The following is a 24083-nucleotide window of genomic DNA, read 5'->3' as shown; positions in this document are numbered from 1 at the left end:
TGAATTTTGAAGAATAAAGTGATTGTCATGGGATACAAATAATATTAGTTAATAGTGTAAAGTATGTTAATTTCTAGCCTGTGTAAAGCAATTTACAGGATATTTCCACTTCCTGCATATGGATGGTGTCACCCTTACTAAATACAGTTAGAACATGAGCAGATGCACCTTCAAGTAGTTTAGCATGTGTTGAGGACCCTCAAGGTGTTGCAAAGCTGTTTACTTTCATGATGGTGGTGGTGGGGGGTTATCTCCTAACATGTACTAATTTTAATGAATCACTATTCTATTGAGTTGCAACTGCTGTGAGTGTGTGTGTGACAATCTTGTCATAGGTCAGAGAACTGAACTGGCTGTAGAGTGTAAAGTTGTAAAAAAATTAAAAATTACTTAGGTAAACCTAAATCCCATTGATTTTCAAGGTGACTTAGGACCCAAAGACACTTAGATCCTTTTGAAATTTTATCCAGAATCTTCAAATGATTCACAAATAACTTAGTAGAAAAGGATTTAAGAGGTGCTTGTATAGAATATCACAGTTCTTGGCAGCAGCCAACAAAGTAATAGGCTATTTGGATGTATTAAAAAACCCAAGTATGCACCAGGGAAAAATGCAATGCCAAGTATTCAATAAAACTTTGCCTACTGTGCTCAGTTTTTCAGAAAGCTATTGAAAAAAATGGCAAGGTAAAAGGAAGGGCAGCAAATGTAAGTAGCTTAGTTCTTGATTTCAGTTATGAATGAGGACTTGGAAAACTACTCACAGGTATTTATTACAAAACAGGAAAGTACAAATCCTATCATGCAGCTCTCCACCTGTGTAAGATTCTAGCACAGACTCCCCACAGGAAAACTACTGCAGGGGCAGACTTAATAAAGGACATGGATGAAGTACTGTATCTTTAAGGCATAATGGAAAGAGTCTAGACTCCACAGAATTATTTTAGATGTATTCTATTCTGGAAGGAAAGGGATGTGAATTTTCATTCGGGGGTCAAAAAGCAAAGATGGTTAAGGAGAAATTGATTTTTCACAGGGTTGATTAATTTATGGAATGAATTGGCATAAATAGTAATAGAAATGATTAGGGTATATTAAAGAAATGCTTAAAGAGGAAAATATACTACTAGGTATAGCCATTGACATGTGAGAGAGACTTGCATGAATAACTTCTCAAGTGACAAAAGTTCCTGTTATATAACGTGCATATTTTCTTCAGCCTGCTTTCAAGTTACCATTAGATGGTTTCTTTATAGACATTCTGTTTGCAGTACTATCCCTGTAGTCAAGCAAAATGCCACCAAGCATAGATTTCATAGACATTAGGGCTGGAAGGGATCTTGGAAGATCATCGAGTCCAGCCCCCTGCCTGAAGGGCAGGAAGTCAGCTGGGGTCATAGGATCCCAGCAAGATAAACATCCAATTTACTCTTGAAAGTGTTCAATGTAGGTGCCTGAACCACCTCCGATGGCAGGCTGTTCCAGACCTTGGGGGCTCGGACAGTAAAGAAATTCTTCCTTATGTCCAGCCTGAAATGGTCTTGCAGTAGTTTATAACCATTCGACCTCGTCATCCCTTGGGGCGCTCTGGTGAACAAACGTTCTCCCAGATACTGGTGGTCACCCCTGATAAACTTATAGGTGGCCATCAGATCACCCCTGAGCCTGCGCTTTTCCAGGCTAAAGAGCCCCATGGCTCTCAGCCTATCATCATAAGGTCTGTTTTCCTGACCTCTGATCATGAGTGTGGTTCTTCTCTGGACTCTCTCATGGCATGGCAAGAGTCCTTCACATTATATTAAGAAGATAATAATCTCTTGGTTTAGAAAGAGTCCAGCAAGACTGTTACCAGATTTCTCATGTACCATGCATAACTAAATAAGACCCTCACCTTATTTTAGGGAAGGCAGAAAGAAGAAGAAAAGATTTTTTACAGTTATAGCTGCAGAGAGCAGGGACAGAGTCTTATCTTCAGCTTGCTCACACTCCCTTTCCTGCTCAGGCAAATACTACAGTTTTAACCATTTCACAGCTGAATTGAGAGCAGCTCTTAGTTACTCAGCCAAAAGCTGAAACTATAGCTGTTGCTGAAATTGGACTCCATGGATTCAGGATTTGGAAAAAAGCTAAAACCAGTCCAAAGGGCTGTGAAATAGGGGGAGAGACAGCAGGAGTAGCTAATATACAGCAACATTGCTGAAGAAAGCTTGATTAATGGAACATTAAAAGGAGAGAAGGTTGTTGATATCTGTAGACTGAAGGGCAGTTAGCAAGAATCAGGTGCAATGAGCTATGAAGTCAGCCCTACCTGAATAGAAATGCTGCGTCTGCAGTCAGGCAGTTGGTTTTAAATTTGGGTGGAGCAGGAATAAAAGTCGGGTGCAACCATGCCACTGTATCCTGCTGGATCTGTCCCTCCTGGACTTTGCCCCTCCCTCCACATGGCTGCTAGAGGGAAGAGAAGTAACAGCCATCTTATATTGTGTCTCCATAATTTTTCTGCCCAAAATAGAAGTATCTGCCTCACTTAAGATATACATGCCACAGGCAGTGTTTCCTGGTCCCAGCCTGCTTTTAGGAATTTGACAGTGGCGGAGGGTGACCATATTCATTGCCACCACTCCCCCACTGCCATATTTCCTGACTCCTGGGGATCCCTGTGGGCTGGATGCCATGGCTCCATGGGCCAAATTTGGCTCATGGGCTAGAGGCACCCCTGGTCTACACTGTCTGTCTGTGCAGCCTACATGGTCTTTCTCCTCAGCATTCCCCAAATACCATTTTCTGTAGTGTGTAGCCACCCACAGCCTCTGAGGCCAGTGGTTCCCAAACCGTGGGTCACGACCTGAAACAGGGTGACAACACCAGCTGATGGGGTCGTGGGGGTGGGGGGCTGTGGGTTGGGAGTGAGCGGCCACGCTGAGGAGATGGGGCCATCAAGGGGGTCATGCTGAGGGAAAGTTTGGGAAGTGCGGCTCTAGCCCAACGCTTCTCAACCTTTTTAGACTTGGAGGTGCCCCTTGTTCAACTCAATCTGCCCCTCAATGGTTGTCAGCCTTTAGTCGCCACTCCTCTGGTGTCTGCAGAAAAATGCTGGATTAGCGGCTCCCAAGCAGCTGAGGTGGCAACATCAGCGGATGGGGGGCTGTGAGTTGGGAGCGAGGGGCCACGCTGAGGAAAGGGGGATCATCAGTGGGGTCATGCTGAGGAAGCGGGGCCAGCAATGGGGGTCATGCTGAGGCAACGTTTGGGAAGTGCTGTCCTCCTCTCCCAGCAGGGCTGCTCTTTTCACTCTGCCCCTTCCTACTCGAAGGCAGTGGGTTGCTTTTGCAGGGGTGTTGGCTGGTTCAGGACTCAGGCGGGCAGGGTGCTTTGGGTAGCTGGGATAGCTTTCATTAGACCAGCTGAGTACTGGGATAAGAAGTTCTCTGCGGTGCCAGGTTGCTCCTGTGCTGCTGCCGGCGCAACTCCGGCCCGGCGCGTCGGGAGCCCGCCAGGGGACTGCAGCCACACGCCCCCTCCTCGCTGCTACGTGTGTGTCACACACGCACACACACACAGGCACGCGCCGGCCGAGCCTCCAGCTGCTGCCTGATCTGCACCGGACGCAGGGAGGAAGGGAGGCAGAGCGGCGCCCTTCCCGGCCGCAGGCAGAGCCGAGACCGCGGCCGAGCGGGGAGCCTGCCCATGGCCGACAAGAGCTTCACCGAGGAGTCCGAGCCGTGCCCGCGGAAGGACGAGGATCTGGAGTGGGGCTACGAGGAAGGTAAAGGCGGCTGGAGGCGGCGGCACTCCCCCCCCCGCCACCGGGCTTGCTCCGCAGAGGCTCCGGCGCCCACCTGCAAGCCCCCCCGCCCCCGGCCGCGGGCAGCGGGCCGGCGCCGCTCCGCCGCCCGACCCGAGCTCCAGCTCCTCCTAAACGAGCCCCCACAGAAGGGAACCCGGCTCGTTTCAAGGTGCCCTCGGTGTCGCTGCGCCCAGGACCGGCCAGCCCAGCCCATGGCTGAGCGCCGCAGAGCCACCCGCCTTCCTAGCGTGGCTGGAGGGATGGGTCTGCTTTGGGGCTGACCCCGCCGCCAGCTTGCTGGATGCTTATTTCTCAGCCAAGAAGGTGATTTCTGGCTTGTCTTGCATAGAAGGAGGATTTTTCCTCACGTTTTCTTTTGTGCAGAAGCAAACACTAGTTAGTGGTGGACTGTTGGGGCTGGAGTCATTCTCCTAAGTAGACCCTCCCGTGTTTTGAAAACTTGTCTTGAGAAAACTTGTGGAGCGAGGGTGGCTTTAAAGAAATCCAATGTTTTAGGGTAGTGAAGCACTGGAGCAGGCCATCCTGAGAGGTTGTGGGATCTCCTTGGAGGTTTTTAAGACCCTGGTAGACATAGCCTTGACTAGGATGATGTACTTGGGGATGGTCTGGCTTTGAGCAGGAGGTTGGATTAGATGACCTCTGGAGGTCCCTTCAAACCCTCATTTTCTATGAATCATTTGGGTTTGAGGCTGATACTGAGGGAAAGGACTCATGTGCCTCTCATTATTTGCCTTTGTCCTAATCCCATCAGATTGCATCTCCATCACGGCAAAGCTCTCTGAATTTATTTCCACATGATTTCATGTTGCAGGAGTGGAGTGGGGACTGATCTTTCCTGATGCAAATGGGGAATACCAGTCTCCGATCAACCTGAATTCGAGAGAAGCCAAGTATGACCCTTCTCTCCTGGAAGTGCGCCTGGCGCCAAACTATGTTGTCTGCCGGGACTGCGAAGTCATTAACGATGGGCATTCGATTCAGATTGTCCTGAAGTCGAAATCAGGTATGCTCCAACAGGGTTTCCATCTTTTTTGCACAAAGCAAAACATCATTTTATGGTTTTTATTGGTGTATAAATGTGCAAGGTATTGTTCGTAAAGCAATTGGTCAGAGAAGAAACTGACCTTCCTTCTGTGCAACTGGGAGGCTGATCATTGCTTATCCTGGCAGCCAGTGGGAATTTTGCCCCTGACTTCAAAGAAAGCAGGTGAAGGTCTCGTGAATTGATTATAGTCCAAAACTGGATGTTCTTTTTGAGAACCTGTTAGAAATCAAATCATTCATCCTTAAGACAAGGACCTTTGTTGTCAGTTTGTTTCATAGGATGATGCATTGCTGAAAATAGGCACTTGTGGCTTTGTGACCTAATTCCCTTTAGCTAACAAGTGCCTGCAGTTCAGAAATAGCCCAGAATATAACCTAAGACAATTTTATCATGTAGTTTAGTTGACTAAGATCTGTGAACCTGACCTAAAGCCCATGTAAGTCATGAAGAGTCTACATTAATTTAAATGAGTACAGGATGAGACAACGTATGGATACTGTGGACCGTGATTTGATCTAGCAGAGATGATTTGGAATGAAACACAGTGCTTCTGCTTAGAATATTGACAATGCACATTTTCCAGATGCAAATTGCTGTCAATTGTAATGGCATTGCACCACTAATTACCTCAGAATTAATTAGAAGGCAATAAAGGAAGCATTTCCAGGTGCAATTCTGGAAGAATTCCAGGGCCAGAACATCGGCTTTTGATGAGTTGTCAGTTTTGCAAGACTTGAGGTTCAAGAAAGAATGGGGAGAGAGGTAGTTCTTAGTGCTTTTCCTATTAGTCAGGGGTCAATTCAGCCCATGTGTAATTCAAGGAGTCTTAGATTCTTTCTAACCTGTGCTGGCTGATGGGGTCTGTTGTGTACCTGACAGTTGCCAGAGTACAAGATATTCCAGTAGTGCCGCCTCCTGGCACTGTCGGGCTCCCTAGATGATATCCCCTGGTTTCCCATGCTGAGGCACTCCTTGTGTGTAAAGAGAGATGACCAAAGGCACAACCTCTAGCCCTGATGCTTATTTTCTCCAATCCAATAATAGAGATAAGAGATTTGTATATCAACAGAAGCGGATAAGCACTCTACATCTTTGATATGAGCTTTAGTATGTTGTGCTAGCATTAGGGATTAATGTTAATACTCAGAAAACATAATATTGTTGAGTTTGTTTGCTGCTTTTTAATACAATTTAGCAGCTGGGAATAAAGATAAAAGCTAGCATTGTGTGTCAGCTCTCCACAGATCACTAGAAAGTGTTTGGAGGACCGTCCCTGGTACATGGGCCTCAGCTTGGAAACTTCTGCTGTACAGCAGTGTAGTAGCAAGATTGCCTTGGAGGCAAAGATCCCAGGACATCCATCCTTCTTGGGGGAAGTCTGTGGAACTAGGAGCTCTGGCTCTAGTTGGGACTTGGCTCCTGGTTTCATAGGAAGAAGCTGAAGCTCTGAGAACCCTGGCTGGAATTGGGGTACCCCAAGCTTCTGTGCTCCTTGACAGAGACTGATGCTGAGATCCTAGGATACCTGAGAACTGTAAATGAGCCAGGAGGCCTGCAGCTTGAGAGAAAAGCTCTCATATTCAATTTTGCTTTGAAGTTTTACAATGATTTCCCCCCACCCCCATTTTTCCATTTCTTGAGAAATTTAATTTTATTTGTCTATTTTAATTTATTTTTAACTTTTTGGTCTGATCGAGACCACTTGTCTCTAGAATTTTGGAATATCCCACTAAATAGAAATTCTGATTTTGACCATGATAAGGTGAGGCTTATGTACTCAGACGACAGGGCCTGCTCTGCACCTAGTTTGACAGGTTATGAAGTTACTTTGCATGGGAAACAAGAATAATCACAAACTTCACTGCTTGCATGTTTAAATGTAAAACTCACTTGAACCTAGTGTCCCCACAAAAGCAATTTTTAGTATTATAAAGAAAGAAGAGAGACACAAAAATCCCATATCCTCACATATACATGTACATGTACACACATACATGCACATTCACCTTTTCATCTAAATGAGAAGAAAATATTATTTTTTTTAAGTCTGAAGACAGTGTGAGCCTGGACTGATGACTGTAGCATAGAAAACAGCATGGAATAGAGTAAAATAAAGGAGAGGGAAGGTGGCTTGTGATTTGGGTACTGGATTAGGGTACAGTACCTCTCCATTTTCTTTCAGCTCTCCTAGCTTTCGTAGCAGTTAATCTCCCTGTTCTCCATCTGTAAAATTGGTGTATCTGTTCCATTATAGGGAGAGGAGAGGAGAGGAAAGAGTTAATAAGTTGAGCCTTATTCCTTAAGTGGGCCAAACCTTGACCTTGCTGGAACTCCTACAGCTTTCTACTTCACAGGGGTGCTTTGAGGACACTTAGCCTGATTTTCATAATGGGAACTGTTAAACTCTAAGTACTTTGGAAAATCCAGTTAATTAATGTATGAGAGGTAAACAGATATTGTGGTGATAATAGCCATAGAAAAGATTACAGCTGTATAAAATATAATGCTTTAATTTAAAACATATATTAAAATATCAACTCATCGTTAATGATAGCTTTTTAAATTCTTAATTAAGGATATATATCTCAGATAAAATTCATATTTGGCTTAGCCTTTAAAATATTTAAAAATTAAAGGAATGCTTCTAGTTTGATCACTCTGGCTGTGTCTAAAAGAGTGGCATATTGCAGTTATTAGTGTGCAGTCATTTAGTGCTTACATAACCAAGTACTAAATGAGTGCACAGTAACTGGTGTTATTGCACAGTAGCGTCTCTGCACAGGTTTTTCTGACGCTGCTGCACAGTAGCTCGTTACTATTGTGCAGTAGCATTTTGTGTAGTCGTGGCCTCTGTGTATGATGCCTTAGCTTAGGAAGGCTTGATTAACTTTGCAGTGGTGTAGAATATTTCCTGAATCACTGGAATATTGAGAAGTATTTTAGGAGATACTTTATTAACAAATGCTTCTCATGTTCTGACAGTACAGGTCAAAGGGGCTCCATCATGACTTTTTCAGTAAGATTTTCCAGTGGGGATCACACTTTTCTGAGAAGTAAAACATGTTTTGATGATATTCTTGCTACATGTTGATTGTTGTGAATTTAGCTTCACAAATTCATGTGGTAATGTTCATATATTTCCAAAACAATATTTCTACACAGAGCGTTTCTAAGCACACACAGAAGATAGCAGTATTTTAAAAAACACAGTGAAATATTTCACTTACTAAATAAATAACATTAATATGCACAGAATTTTCCTTTATCCTGGACACCTTTGTTTCCTTAAAGTTTACCAGATTTGCAAAGCTGACAGCTAGTACTGGGTCTCTAGGGATATAGTTAGGAATTCAAGATGCACAGTTTAATGTAGTTTAAGAGCGTGCTGCCTCATTTTAATTGTATATAGCCTTTATCACCATAAGGATACTTATTAAAAATTGTTACTTTGTCTTCTGCTTTAACTTGTTACAGATATTTTAAATGGTGAGTTTTACTTCTGTACATTTTACAATTGCCTGTCTTAATTTTAATTTTGTTGCTATTGTGTGACAAACTGGACAATACGATGTAGCTGGTGGATTTTACCATTATTTTGTCAGAATGACTTCTTTAAACTGAAGGTGAGATCATATCTGGTTAACACTCAGAAATGACTTAAAGCTGTGGATCTCTGTGTAAATACAGTGCCCTGTGCATATCCTTTACAGCATCTGAGGTCTAGCTCATGAAAGCATATGCTATATATGTAGCTCTAATTTGGTCTCTGCAAATTTACCCTGTTTTCTCATTGCATAAATCCCAATAAAATGTAATTGAGAAATATTTAATGGAATCCTGGAGGGTCTAATCCAAAGTCCATTGCAGGATATGGGAGACTTGAGTTTTAATGTGCTTTGTAGCAGGTGCATGAAACTGTAACCTTGAGGCAAAAATCTTCCACTGGTATGAACCCACAACACATTTTGACTTTAGTGAAGGGCTGCATATATTTGCCAGAATGCAACATTTGGTCCTAAGTAGCTTCAGGACTCCCTGGACCAAATTCTTCTATAGAAGGAAGCAGGGCAGAGTTCTTAAACATTTACAACTAACTATAACTATGCACTATTTATGCATGAAAAGATGAATTTAGGTAAAATATCCAATTTATCATTTATTATAATTGGAGCTGGATAGCTCTGTTTTACTTTAAAGACATTATCCCAAATTCACTGAAGTGGGTTTTAGAAAGCAGGAGAAGAAAATGCTGGAAGTTGGGTGGTCTGTTCTGTACACAAATGCGGCATGTTGCTACTGTTTAGGTTTGATTAGTTTGAACATAAGGCCTTGCATACCTTGCAGCCTGATAGGTGGCTTATGACAAAATATCATGACCTAAGAAAACACTGGCAGCTAAGAGTTTCTATCTTATTTTTATTGACAGATTTCCTCACAACAACCGGGAGGCAATTATTTAGTGTTACACCAGAAGGAAACCTCATCATCTGGTTAGAACAGAGACCTGCTGTTTGGTTATCAGTCTATAAACCTATTCACTCTCTGGAGTGATAAACGTACAATGCTTTTTATCTTGCATTATGACTACCTGTTCTGCCTCATAAAATCAAGATTTCAGCATAATACAATTTCCATTGCCGTATATAATTGAGAATGAACTGGGGTTCTGCAGCTGGGTGATAATGCAGAAGAAAAGGTAGCAGGCATGCTAACGTTGCTTTGCTTCTCTCAGATGGCTCATAATAAAGAAGTTTTCAACAATCTCCCCATTGTTTGTAGAGAATGTATTTAGCAGCTTGTCTTCTTGGAAAGTTAAGTCTGTCACCATTTGTGTTCTTTTCCAGTGTTAGTAGGTGGGCCATTACCTCGGGGACATGAGTTTGAACTATATGATGTTCGATTTCACTGGGGAAGAGAAAACCAGCGTGGTTCTGAACACACTGTTAATTTTAAAGCTTTTCCCATGGAGGTAAGAGTGACACTGCATAGCACAATGCCTTTTAAATGAACAAGATGTTAAATCATTGCCCGAATACCTGGTAGTTCAAAAGACCTTCTATTTTAGCTCAACATTATATTGATTTATATTCAAATCAAAAAGTTTCTGGAGTGTGCTTTAATGCTAATAAATTGATATTTGTGTCTATGGTAAGATGCCTCTAGCACATATAGTATTGCATGATTAATTGGCCATAAAGTTAACTTGCAGAATTATTAACTTCTGTCTTAATAATATTAGCATTCTAACAAGATTTGCTATTTCAACACTCCCTATGTCACCTTGACTAATAGCTCTAGTTGAGGAAAAATAGCTGCAGGAAACCTTTTGTGGTAAATAATAATTTGGGTTAGACTTGTTTAAGAAGCATAAATTATTTTGTTCATAAAAACTTTAAATATCTGAAAATGAAAGAATATCTTCTTTAGCATTTGGTGAAATACCACTGTGAAAGTAGGGCAAAAGCATAACAATTTGAAAACTTGAGCTGTACATTAGATATACAGCCTGTTGTCCTATGACTGAACTTCTGCAGCAGGCCATTCATTTTCTGTGCTTTTCATAATTTTCCTTGTCAAGACCTTTTCAATTCTTTTCATAGGTTTAAAAAATTATTCCTTGTTAGTTATTATAATAATATGGAGGCTTAAAACAGAATTTTGTTTTTATTTGCACCCTCCTTGTAAAGCTGTAGGATACTTCTGGTTGTAGGGTTATTCATGAACTCCAGCTGGCTGGGATTGAGGTGTGGTTAAAAAAACCCCCAAACAACCTCCCTCCCTCCTCCGGCGGATTAGAGCATTTGTTGTAAGAAATAAGTAAAACAATTCACATGGACTTGTGAAATAGAAACAATTTAAGAGGAAACCGTTGAGGGTGCAGACAGAAGTGACAATTTTCACCCTATCTGGCACAGGATGTGGTCTATAGCCATGACCAAATACAAGTGCACAGCTGCTGACTGCTTCAAAATGGCTGATAGGGCAAAAATCTGAACCCTTATTGCATATGGGGTCAGATGAAGATGTTTCAAAACAGCATCTTCTGTAACTTATGTCTGCGTTGCCTCCCAGCTTTCAAGCTGTTTTCAGAATGGGAGGGGGGAAAGGGAGAGGAGGGAGTTCTGCCTGGGGCTTTTTCAGGCCCTGCTGGAGGGTGGGGCAAGTACATTGGAGCTCCCCCCAAGGTGGGGGACCTCTATTTCCCCCACGTCACCCTCCAGCATTTGCTGGGGAACCCCTAGAATGAGCTCCCTCTGCTCTCCCATTCTGAAAACAGCATGGCTGGGCAGCAAGGAGGGGCCACTGCAAGGGTAAATCAGCTGCAGGCTCAAAGCCAGCAGCTCACTTCCCCTCCCCCCTAGAACTTCTGTTTGGCCCAGGGGATGATTGTAACTCAGAACTACAAAAGTGTTCTGAGTTACTTTGGGGAGCTGCACTTCTGTCTGTACCCTGAAGTATCTGAGTTAAGAATATGAGGTCAGATATTGTACCCTGCTGTGGTTACTTTGCACCAGTTCATCAGCACAAAGCCAGATGTAAAGGTAGTAGATCTGTTTCAGGATGCTGCGATAGCTCCCTTGGGGCAGTGGACAACTTGTGCAATACAAAGAAGGGCTGAGGCTGCTTAGAAGGCTGAGATCAACTGTAGCATCTAGAGGGAAACTCAGTACCCAGTGACCCCACTAGAAGTGGTATAAGTGTGAGTTGTGTTAGGCACAGAAGGGATTTAACACATCAAAACTACCTTTACTGTTCTGTTATTTATCAAGGGATACCTAGAGAACAGTACAGATGGTATTTTGAACCTCCTTGTCTCACCAATCAGAATTCTCAGAGCATTCCCCCATCTCGGTCCAGGGGTAGACCTACTTCTAAAAGCTTGTGAACTCTCAAAAAAGGCTGAACTTAAAAAAAAGGGACAGGAATTGAGATAGGTCAGAATGCAACTCAGAGATTTGTCAGAGAAGCATCCAAAGATGGATTCAGTGCTTCCCTCTTTTAAGGGCAGCGCTACAAAATAGTTGAACATTTCTGACAGTGAGGGATGTCCTGTAGAGAACAAAAGGCAATCTAGATCCTACCCTGCCTTTTACATTTTGGCTATATTCCAATCCAGCAATCTTAATTATACAGGTGATAACAGCATGGGTCTACAGAGATGGAGGTTTTTTGGGAAAAATATTTAAGTTCTAACATTCTGTAGGAGCAGTGTGAATGTGCAGATTTATGCAGGTGTGCAGATTATTTTTTTAGTAGAGGGGCAAGGGGGTGGTATAGTAGGGGCAGATATCACAAACATATATGTGGGCAGACTAGACCCCTTTGTCTTCTAATCCATCTCTTCCCTGCAAGAGATACCAAGGACAGCCTATGGAATTAAGTCTTTGCATTGCTTTTGGGAGGATCAAAGTGCTGGAGGAGACACTCTTTGTGGAACACACCTACTCTATACTAGCCTCTACTTTACTAGCCTCTACTTTTGAGTTTCCTTGCCATGTACTTATCAAGTGGCTAGATTTTGGTCCAAATTGCATTTTATAAAGCCTGAGAAGGGTTAAAAGAGTTGTTTATGACCTCTTTTCTTCAATAGTCTGATCCATGTCAAAGCTTACAGAATACCAGATTCTATCTATCCTCTTCATTCCAGAGATTTCCCTAATTACTTTCACAGAAAACTTTGATCAGGAGAGCACAAAAGCTATTTTCTCAGTTGTTACACTGGTGTTTTTTTGGCAGTAGTTGATAGTCAGTTTATCCATATTAGGACTGGTAATTAACAGCGATAGGTACTATCTAAACCACGTGCATGCATATCCTCAGACTTTGTCCTTTCATTCTCAAATGCACCTATTGCATGTTCATAAATCCACTGAAAAGCCCCTGTTTATTCAACTAATAGGGAACATCTGTGCTTGCTGATGATTTTTGCTTTACAAACTGGAAATACATTTGCATTAATAAACAAAAAAACTTTTGAATAAGGCTTTGAAGAGGAAACAAACCAAGTGGCTGAATATTTAGATGAAAAATAAAACTGAAGACTGAGATGAGAAATTAAAACTATTAGCAATGCAAGAAACAGGTGACCAGATAATGTTGTATACTACATTATTATAAATCCTGAGTAATTCCACTGAAGCTGATGTAGTTACTTTGGATTTAAACTGGTATTGCTGGGATATCTGGCTACAAATGATGTGAGCAGCAATTTGATTTTGAAAGGACTCTGTGATTCAGGGATCTGTTCTATAAACCTGTGTCTTATTACACTGGGCCCAATATTTCCAGAATAGCTACAACATATTCATGTAATGACCCTTGTGAAGTACACCTTCTTTTAAAAGGAATGTTACTTCTCAAACTTGGAGAAGACAACTACCTACTTCCTTCCTGCAGTTCTTGACCTTTGATATCACAGCTATTTTGATAGAAATTAAACCATATCCTCTATTTCTCAGCATAATAACCCATTATTTACTCATTAGACAGCTGGGGATCGTGCACAAGGTTAGGACATTCAAGTTCATGGCTATCTAGACTGTGAATTAAGTTGATACCATGACCTTTGGCACAGCCACTTGAGATATTTTACACGGCTTTGAGAAAAATGCTGTTCATGTGACTCAAAGGCCACGTTCATTGTTATTGTTATTATTTGAGATTAATTAAAACCTGTTTGGAATCTTCCCTGACTGAAGGAATCAAAATGTTGACATTAATATACACATTATCAGTTTTATTGAAACATCTGTAGTTGCCATTGTACTGAAAAGCCAAGCAGAGCAGTAAACAGTACATTTTGTAACAGCTTTTAAAAAAAAGAAAAATATATATGAACTATACATGTTCTTAAAATCCTCCTTTCTTTGTTCCAAGAAAAAAATACAATGCCCAATTTTGCCTTTCAAGCAAAAACTTGGGAAGAATCAACTTGTGGAGCCTTTTTCAGAAATAATTTATAGTGAATACTTCTCCATAGTGAGAATGCTGCTTTACCTTTTGGCTCCTGCTTCTTCTGTTAAATTTTTAACAATGGACTCAAAAATAAAAGATAGCTTTGTGCAAGGAAATAGAATCAGATATTGAGAGTTAGGCAGCAGCATATAGTATGTTTGCACAAAGACAGGAGGGGTGGACTAGTAGGGCAAAAGCTGCAGGTACAAAGTAAGCGTGCTGTTCGAGCGGAGATGAGGGGTGGTCTGATAGAGGCAGGGGTAATAAAGGTTCTGGCCACAGGAAATGGGGGCTGGAGTCTTCTCATCAACCTCACCTCTCCCCTCCATTTCCTACCACAAGAGATGCTTGGAGGGAGAAGCTGGTGCAGCCAGGGGGTTAACTCTCTTGTCTGTCCAATAGATCCTTTTCTTACTGTCAAATTTAAGGATTCCACAGGGCTGCTTGGTATGGAAATCAGTGGTGGTTGTCATGTTAACCCTTTAGCTACTATCTTTGCCAATAGACAGCACCCCTGCCTGCAGCAGTAGTTAATCCCTGTCAGCTCAGGGTGCCGAACCTAACACCTCTGCAGAGGGGTAAATCCCCCTGGGAGTTTCCCATGCCTGATCCTGGGTGTAAAAAAAGTAACTGGGGTGCATCAACCTTACTATTCTCTTCCTCTTCTGAGAAGATGAGTGGGGAATGGGAAAAGGGTGCTGGGGAAAGGATGGGCCCTTGATTCTTCCCACTCCCATTTGCTGCTTATTGCAGGGATAGGGGCTAGCAATTTACTGCTTCTACAGACCACAGCAGCAAAATACCATCACCATCACTAGGAATAATCTGCCTAATGGACAACCAAGCAAATTGCTCAATTGTTCTGGGCACTCTAAAAGCACAGAGTAGTAGAGGGTCCCAGCCCAAGGGGTTTACAACCTAAATAGATAAGACAGGTGAGGGGCATAACATATAAGCAACACAAACAGTGTGATGACAACAAACTTAATATTAGTTCCATTTCCTTGGCTTTTGGTACCCTCCTAAAGGAAGGGGGAAGCATGGAGGAAATCGTAACTCCATGAAATGTTTTCTTCCTCTAGGTAATTTCTAGGGTGGGGTAGTTAAAGGCGAAGTCTAAACTAAAGGGAACAGTTGTTTTTTCAGAGTTAAGCTCAGAAAGTGCCTATAAAATAAAATGGAAGCTGAGCAAACATGTTTCCTGTCAATGGTGATCACTTGAGTAGGAGGAGAAAGGAGATTTATGTATAATCCAGTCCCTTAAGCTGTTGGCTGATGTTAGTGCCAAACCTTGTGAAAATTTTCAGTGGAGGGGAATAAGCTGCTAACCACTTAGAGACCTTTCCCAGATACACAGGAAGAGAAAAACTTGTTATTGTCTCTCATGTGAACTTTCATATGAACAAAATAACAAAATAAAGTCCCAAACTGCCTGCTACAGTCTGAAAAAATGCATAACACATTCTCTGTCTAATTAAATAATGGCATTTCCTTTTGCTCATCTGCAATAGTACCATTTTAAGTATCTAACTGAAGTACAGTGTCATGGTTTCAGATTCATATTGTGATATAATGTTTCTCTACCCCCAGTCATCTTCACAATCTGTTTAACAATACATAGTGTGTGACTAGGATTTTTAATATGCACATCTTTAAAAAAACAGATGTTTATGCTGTGCAAGTCTATTTTGGGGAAATCTTCATGCTTTCAGCCTGCCAAGTTTGTACTGACCTTTAAATTAAATGTGAAAAAAGAAGAATAGCAGAATTATTTTTTGTGAAAGCATTTTGGACCAAATCTTGCTCACCTTCATTGTAATTAATATCCTTATTTTCATGGCTTGCTTGGCAACATCAAAACTGGCAAAATGCATCAAATAGTAACCTAGGGCCTGGAAATTTCCTGTTACCTCAGTGCCTACACAAATCCTACTCACCTTACTAAAATAAGTGCTCCCATTAACTTCATTACTGATTAGGTGAGGAAAGCAAACAGGATTTGGCCTATAACATCACTTGTTCCCAAAATTAGAAACCAATCCCTTACAACAGAAGTTAATGGGAGTTTTACCATTAACTTTAATGGGATCATGATCTGAGCAATAAAACCTAAAGGGAATGTTTTACACAAAAGACTAAATCCTCTTCACCTCATTGATCTCATTGACTTCTTCCTTGTAAAGAGAGAATTGACTCCCATGACACTAGCCCATGAACTATGTAAGTCCCTGTAAATTAAAACAAAGGGGTGCTTGTTGTTCAAGGTGAGGAAGAAGTGGTTAAAAATGCTTTTATCACTGCTTAATTTGGAAATTATGCTCAGAAATTATTAAAATACTTTAAAAAACTTTAAAAAATAAAACAACATAATATTGAATGGTTATTTACATTCAGAATTGCTACTGACAAGGAACTTGGGTAAAACTTAGAGTAATTTTTTTTAGTATAAGCTATAGTTTTATTTAGATCCAGCTTCAAACCAGCAGTGATTATAAAATACTTTAAAAGGCATATTACTTCCTGATACAAATTCAGAGCCATCATTAGAATTGCATCGGACACATACCCAGCCTTACTATCTACAATGAGGTGCTCAGATACTACAAAGCCCAAAATATTTAAGAATTCTGGATAAATGAAGATCACTCCTGAGTCCCAGTCTGGCACCTAAAGACAAACAGACCATCTAAAACAGATGCATAATACTATTACACAATCCTAATGCAGTATACAAATCTGCAGTTCAGCAGAATGCTATGAAGGATACATATGCAGATTATTAATTTGATGGAAACTTGGCTAGCATTAAGAAAAAATGTACTCTGAGTTTCTGTAGTGCACAATATTAAAGAGTAATTGCTCATTGGAGAGAAGTCAATTATTATGTTTGTAAGACAACATACTCCTACTGCTACTCCACATCCATTTAGGAGGAACCTTAGTTCACCTCACTTCAGCACAATTATGAAGGCATGGGATTCAGGCCAACTTTCTATGAGAATGAAATAAATCAGATGCAGGATGACAAAATGATTATTCTCTTTCATCACATGAATCTATTTAAGAGTATAAAATCAGTGTGATTGAGGAACCCATCCTACTGCTTTCATTTTCTCTTCATGTGAATAGTTAAAACTGATGTTGGCCAGAGTTTGGGCAGGAGCTCCCAAGCATATCAAAAGTGGCTACAGGGCTCTGAGTGCAAGGGGTTGGGGGCTCAGGTTCTGTTCTTGTTGATCCTTCTGGTCAAGGGAAAGGACCCAGGCAGGGGCAAGTGCATCCTGCAGATCAACACCTGGATGCTCAAGTAGTGTTTTCAGCAGGGCTTTGGCTTCTTTGACTATGGGTTGTTCTTCTGAAAAGAAGGGTTGATGGGAAGAGATGGTATCTACCTGATGAAGAGAGGGAAGAAAGTCTTCACAGACAAGCTCGCTAACCTAATGAGGAGGGTTTTAAACTAGGTTCACCGGGGGATGGAAACCAAAGCCCTGAGGTAAGTGAGAAAGTGGGAGACCTGGAGGAAAAGCAAGCATGGAGGGGGGCGTGGAACAGGAGTAGGCAATTTCTCATACTTCCTGAGAAATCAGGGCAATCAACTACTTACCTCAGGTGCCTGTACACAAATGCATGGAGCCTGGGAAACAAGAAAGAATTGGAAGTCCTTGCAAAGTCATAGAACTATGATGTGATTGGAATAACAGAGACTTGGTGGGATAGCTTGCATGACTGGAGCACTGTCATGGATAGGTGAAAACTGTTTAGGAAGGACAGGCAGGGGAGAAGAGGTTGCACTTTACATAAAAGCCATATGATTGCTCAGAGCTCCAGTTTGAAACTGGAAATAGGCCTGTTGAGAGTCTCTGGGTTAGGGTCAGAGGGGAGAGCAACAAGGGTGATGTCATGGTGGGGGTCTATAGACCACCAGACCAGGAGGAAGTGGTGGATGAGGCTCTCTTCTAACAGCTAGTGGAAGTTTCCCAATCACAGGCCTTGGTTCACATGGGGGACTTCAGTCACACTGACATCTGCTGTGAGGGCTATATAGCATAGATTCACAGACTCATAGATATTGGGGTTGGAAGGGACCTCAGTGGATCATCAAGTCAGACTTCCTGCCCTGGACAGGAAAGAGCACTGGGGTCAGATGACTGAAGCCAAGTGCTTGTCCATTCTCCTCTTAAAGACCCCCAGGGTAGGGGAAAGTGCCACCTCCCTTGGAAGCCCATTCCAGATTCTGGCAACCTTTACCATAAATAAGTTCTTCCTGATGTCTAGCCTGAATCTGCTCTCTGTCAGTTTGTGGCCATTATTTCTAGTTACTCCAAGGGGTTCCCTGGTAAACAAAACATCTCCTGCCCCTTGCTGTCCTCTCATGATCAATTTGTAGAAGATCACTTCTCAGCCTTCCCTTGCAGAGGCTGAAGAGATTCATGTCCCTCAATCTCTCCTAGTTTGGGACCTGCAGCTAAGGCCCTACCATATGAGTGGCCCTCCTCTGGACCCTCTCAAGGTTATCCAAATCCCTCTTGAAGTACAGCACCCAAAACTGGATGCAGTACTCCAGCTGCAGCCTCACCAGTGCCACATAGAGGGGAAGTATCACATACCTGGACCTGTTTGTGATGCACCTGCTAATGCATGATAAGGTGTGGTTAGTTTTACTGATCACTTCATCACATTGATGATTCATGTTCATCTTGGAGTCACCTATGACTCTGAGATCACTTTCTACTACAGTGCTGCTGAGAGGGTCATCCCCCAGCCTGTAAGTGTGTTGGTGATTCCTTCTCCCTAAGTGCAGCACTTTGCATTTGTTCTTGTTGAACTGCATCCTGTTTTGTTCTGCCCACTTCTCCAACCTGTCCAGATCTGCCTGGATTTGTTCCCTGCCCACTGGTGTATTTACTTTACCTCATAATTTAGCGTCATCCACAAACGTGGATAGAGTGCTCTCCACGCCTTCATCCAAGTCACCGATGAAGACATTGAATAGCACTGGTCCAAGGACTCAACTTTGGGGAACTCCGTTGCCCACATCTTTCCAGGTTGATGGCGACCCGTCCACCACCAGTCTCTGGGTGCATCCCATTAGCCAATATGCCACCCCTCCTGACTCTGTAATCATCTATGTCACAGCCGCTCAGTTTATTTATGAGAATAGGATGAGATACCATATCAAAAACCTTCTTAAAATCCAGGTACATGACATCTATTTCATCCCCTGAATCTAAGCATTTTGTGACCCGGTCATAAAAAGAAGCAAGTTAGTCAGGCAGTCTAGTTCATAGCAGGTTAGTCTACCTGCTGTGAACCCATGCTGGTTGCCCTTCAACGTTATTTTTCCTGCTGGACTCCCACAAATATGATCATTAATCTTTTTTTCATAGGTTTTCCCAGGGATAGAGGTGAGGCTAACTGGGCTATAGTAACCCCGATCCTCCTTCCTCTTCTTCTTGAAAATAGGGACCACATAAGCCCTATTCTGGTCCTCTTGGACCTGACCTGAGCACCATGAGTGCTCAAACAACCATGCCAGTGGTTCTGCTGTGACAGCAGCCAATTCTTTCAGCACCCTTGCATGAAGATCATCTGGGCCTACTGACTTAAACACATCCAGCCCCTCCAAGTGTCTCTTCACTAAGTCAGTGCTAATAGTTGGTGGGCTGGTTTCTCTCCTGTGCTCATCTACAATCCAGTTGGGAGATTTGACTTGATCTGTCAAATACGGAAGCAAAAAACTCATTGAAGAGATCAGCAGTGCACATGCAATCCAGGAAGTTTTTGGAGAGTGTTGAGGACAACTTCCTGGTGCAAATGCTGGAGCAGCCAACTAGGGTCCATGGTCTTCTTGATCTGCTGCTCACAAACTGGAATGAATTGGTGGGCGATATAGTAGTAAATGTCAACTTTTGGCAGCAGTGACGACAAGATGCTAGAATTCAGGATCCTGAGGAAAGGAAGGATGGAAAGCAGCAGAGCAAGGACCCTCGACTTCAGAAAAGCAGACTTTGACTCATTCAGGGAACTCATGGGCAGGATCCCCTGGGAAGCTGGACTGAGGGGGAGAGGAGTCTAGCAGAGCTGGCTTTACTTTAAAGAAACCTTACTGAGGGTGCAGGAGCAAACTATCCCAATGCACAGAAAGACTAGCAAGTATGGCAGAAGACCAGTTTGGCTTAGTGGGGAGCTCTTCAGTAAACTAAATCACAAAAAGGAAGCTTATAAGAAGTGGAAAGTATGGGCTGGATGAAAGTACGGGGGATAGAAAACTGGCTGGAGCATTGGGTCCAGAGGGTAGTAATCAATGGCTCAATGTCTAGCTGGCAGCTGGTATCAAGTGGAGTGCCCCATGGTCAGTCCTAGGGCCAGTTTTGTTTAATGTCTTCATCAACCACATGGAAGATGGCTTAAAGTGCACCCTCAGCAATACTGCAGATGATACCAAGCTGGGGGGAGTAGTAGATATGCTGGAAGGTAGGGCTAAGTTTCAGTGTTACCTAGACAAATTAGAGGAACTGGCCAAAAGAAATCTCATGAGATTCAACAAGGGCAAGTGCAAAGTCCTGCACTTGGAATAATCCTATGCACCAGTACAGGCTGGGGGCAAACCAGCTGGGCAGCAGCTCTGCAGAAAAGGACTTGGGAATTAAAGTGGACAATAAGCTGAATATGAGCCAGCAGTGTGTCCTTGTTGCCAAGAAGGCTAACAGCATATGAGGCTGCTGAGGTGTGTTTCTGGTAGGTCAAAGGAAATGATTCTTCCCCTCTATTCAGCACTAGTGAGGCCACATCTGGAGTACTGTGTTCAGTTTTGGACCCCCTACTACAGAAAGAATGTGGACAAATTGGAGAGAATCCAGCGGAGAGCAACAAAAAATGGTGAGGGGGTTAGGGCACATGACTTGCAAGGAAAAGCTGAGGGAACTGAGCTATTTAGAGAACAGAAGACTGAGGGGGTATTTAATAGCAGCCTTCAACTACCTGAATGGTAGTTTGGACAAAAGAGGATGGAGTGAGACTGTTCTCAGTGGTGGCTGATGACAGAACAAAGAGCAATGATACCAAGTTGCAGCAAGAGAAGTTAAGGTTAGATATTAGGTAGAATTTTCTAGCAAGGAGGGGAGTAAAGCACTGGAACAGGTTATCTAGAGAGATGATGGAATCTCTATCCTTGGAGGTTTTTAAGACCTGGCTAGACAAACTTTAGCTGGGATGACCTAGTTGGGGATGGTTGTGCTTTGAGCAGGGGGTTGGACTAGATGACCTCCTGAGATTCCTTCTAACCCTAATTTTCTATGATTCTATGATTGGGTCCACTGATTTGAGCTTGAAAGCAAGTCATATGAATAGGATATTCAGAATTAGTCAATAAAACCATGCCACTTCATGGTTTCTTTGGTGCCTGAAAACATTGCCAACACACAATGTGGCTGTTTCCTGAAAACACAGTATACCTGTAGGAATTAATCCCGTGTATAGATCCTTTTATCCTTCCAGGTTTGCTCTCACTTAAAAATAGCATAGCAGTACACTTGTACATGCAAACGTATGTAGAGTCTTTTAATGGAATCCATTGCCCTATTCTTATCTAATCCAATTTAAGAACAGGGAGGAGTAGCAACTGTAGTATATCCTTCATCTGTTTCCAGCTGGAGGATGATCCCCTGAGGACTGATGTCAGTTAGCACAAATTAAAGCAGCCCTGGTGGGTGGCTTACCTTACCAGATAGGCTGGGGCTAAGTAGAGTATCAGGGAGCAAGTTATTGTCCTTTAATGTCCTTTGCCCTTTTGTGCCAGATTCCTGGCACAGAATCTAACTTATAAATCAGACCATAGGAATCAAACAACTTTTACTTTCCTGTTGCCTGGCTTGGTATCAAAACAAAAATTTTGGGATGAGAACATCTCTGGCAGTTTCTTGTTTTTGCTCCCCCCCTTTTCTGAGTGCGTAAAATATTTACTGAGCCTGGAAACTATTTTTTTTTTGGGACAATTTCTGTTTTCATTTTATATCTCCTGCATGGGGAAGGTGAAAAGTTGAACATTTGAAAATAGTGCAGTTTGGACTTGTAAACAGGAAGAAAATTAAATATGAACAAATTTTGTGTATAGCTCATCTTGTGCTTAGTCTTGTGCATCTTTCATGCACAGTTTCCTACACAACCCTCTTTCTCTCCCCACCTAGTCTTTAAATTTAATAATACATTTTTGAGTATTCAAGCTCAAAGCTGATACTGTAGTTAAAAATATTTATTTAATTTTTGATAAATTGCCAATATTATTCATAAAATACTTTCTGACTATCTGTTGATATAGTTGGATAATTAAAACATTTATTCATTAACAGTGCATACATTTGAGAGAGTTACGATCAGCTTGTGGACAGTTTGTAACTAGAAACATTCAAATAAAATTAATTGAATTAATTATTTATTATGAGCTATCTGCCAAGTTCTTTAAGTATGCCCCATGCAGTACACTCCCAGATCCTCCTATTGCATGCTTTCTATTTACACAGTTATAGGCCACAATTTATTCTTTTCCACCATTAAGAAACAGGTTACCTCCTGGAACTTAGGCAGGTGTTCAACTTACTCCCTGGCAAATGTTCAAACAATGGCACAAATGAGATGAGAGAACTTATGTCCCATCTGAAAAATTGCACCTCTTGCCATGCCAGATGTCTGGTGTGGGGTATAACATTTCATTTGCTGCTGTCATCACAGCTGAGCTGCCACCAGCCTGATTCTGCAGATCTGGCTGGGGGCAGCTCTGTCCCAGACCCAGGACTGAGCACAGCTCCCTGCACATTCTAGACCCAGGGCTGTTGGGGCTGGGTCCAACAATCAGTTTATTGTAGGACTGGTCCTGATGGATTTGAGACTTTGCCTGTTAGGGCTGGGTCTGAAGATGAGCTGACTGTCAGACCCAGCCTCAGTGGTCCTAGGTGGGTTCCAGATTTGCAGCTGTTTGGGCAGGGTCTGACAATCAGCTGATTATTGCACCCAGCCCTGATAGCCATAGGTTGGTTCAAGATGTGGGGCTGTTTGACTGGGTCTGACAATCAGCTGATTGTCAGACATGATTCCAACAGTCCTGGGTTCAGTTCAAGACCTGGCATTGTCAGGGCTGGGTTCTAACAATCAGTTGATAGTTGGCCCAGCCTCAATGCTGCCCAGCTGGATGCATGGTTTTAGACTTCCTGTGGTACTGGAACTTTGGGATCAGGAAGCCTCTCCTCCCTCCTGGGACTATCTATGCCCTGGGACATCTAAAAAGTGCGGGTTGAGTCTAGCTTCCTGGAAACCAACATTTTTAAGTGCCTTGCCCAGCAGGCTGCATGGAGGCTGAAGAACAAGGCAGAAAATGCAGCTGGGTTTAGGGATTGCCAGCCTTGCGACCCACTTTCTCACAGCTGATTTTTGACATTTGGACCAGCCCAATACCAGCTGGGTTGGTCCCAATACCGACCCCTATCCTAGTGTTAATTGTGACAATTAGCTGGTTTTGACATCACTTTATGGCATGATAAATCAGCTGACCATGTAGCATTGTTACTGTTTGTGCTGTGATTAACATGTTAATTGCACCGTAAGTGTAACGTGTACCAGGCTCTGTAATAGTGTGCCAAACCCTTAGTGTGTTCTTTGCTAGCATAACTACAGATTATGCAGAATAAACATAACTGCTTATTTCCTTTAACAATCCAATATTCTATGGTAGACAGCTTTGTATGTGAATGACTAGGTTATGCCTTGATTTACCGTGCAAAACCTGAATGAAAAGGCTCCATGTACAGCTTTGTAGGGGCTTTGTAGAGATAAAGTCCTCCTGTAAATGAGGGAGAAGAATGGAGAACCTTGCAGCTTGGCTGTGGTAACAGCCAAGCTGCAAAACCTACGGGCTTCATTAGCAACCATTGCCTACTGCACCTAAGGCATATTGCTCATGGTCACATCTTGCCACTCCTTTCTGGGGTGAGAAGGCCACTGTGGCATTTGGCTCTGTGCTATAAACATCATGTAATGTGGCCTCTTTGCTTCCTATCTGGGTGCACAGTGGAAAGGAAGACACAGCCCCTGTGCCAGGAAATACGTAAATGGGATTTGACCCATGCTACGTAATTTATTTTTATTTTGTTTTTATTGTCTTAATTTTACTGAGTAAGCATTTTCTTGTATTATGGGAAGAGGTAAAGTGAAGCACTCAGCTTGGCCTTTTCTGTTTTTATATATCCTTTAGTCTTCTTTCAAATCTGCTCTAACTAGGTATAG

General features: G+C 42.5%; 1 protein-coding gene across 1 annotated transcript in view; it reads left to right on the top strand.

Moving 5' to 3' along the window:
* The first annotated feature begins 3401 nt into the window (after positions 1-3401).
* CA8 (carbonic anhydrase 8 (inactive)) overlaps positions 3402-24083 on the top strand; it is a 77792-nt gene continuing 57110 nt past the window's right edge. Inside the window, exons 1-3 of the mRNA XM_090040037.1 lie at positions 3402-3766; positions 4620-4811; positions 9698-9822. Of these exons, the coding sequence (XP_089896163.1) occupies positions 3688-3766; positions 4620-4811; positions 9698-9822 (396 nt within the window). The 5' untranslated portion in view covers positions 3402-3687. The remainder of the gene's footprint in view (positions 3767-4619; positions 4812-9697; positions 9823-24083) is intronic.

The sequence above is a fragment of the Crocodylus siamensis genome, chromosome 3 (genome assembly GCF_052110815.1).
Source record: "Crocodylus siamensis isolate JL-2025a chromosome 3, ASM5211081v1, whole genome shotgun sequence".
Lineage (NCBI taxonomy): Eukaryota > Metazoa > Chordata > Crocodylia > Crocodylidae > Crocodylus > Crocodylus siamensis.
This window is presented reverse-complemented; position numbering and strand designations above follow the sequence as displayed.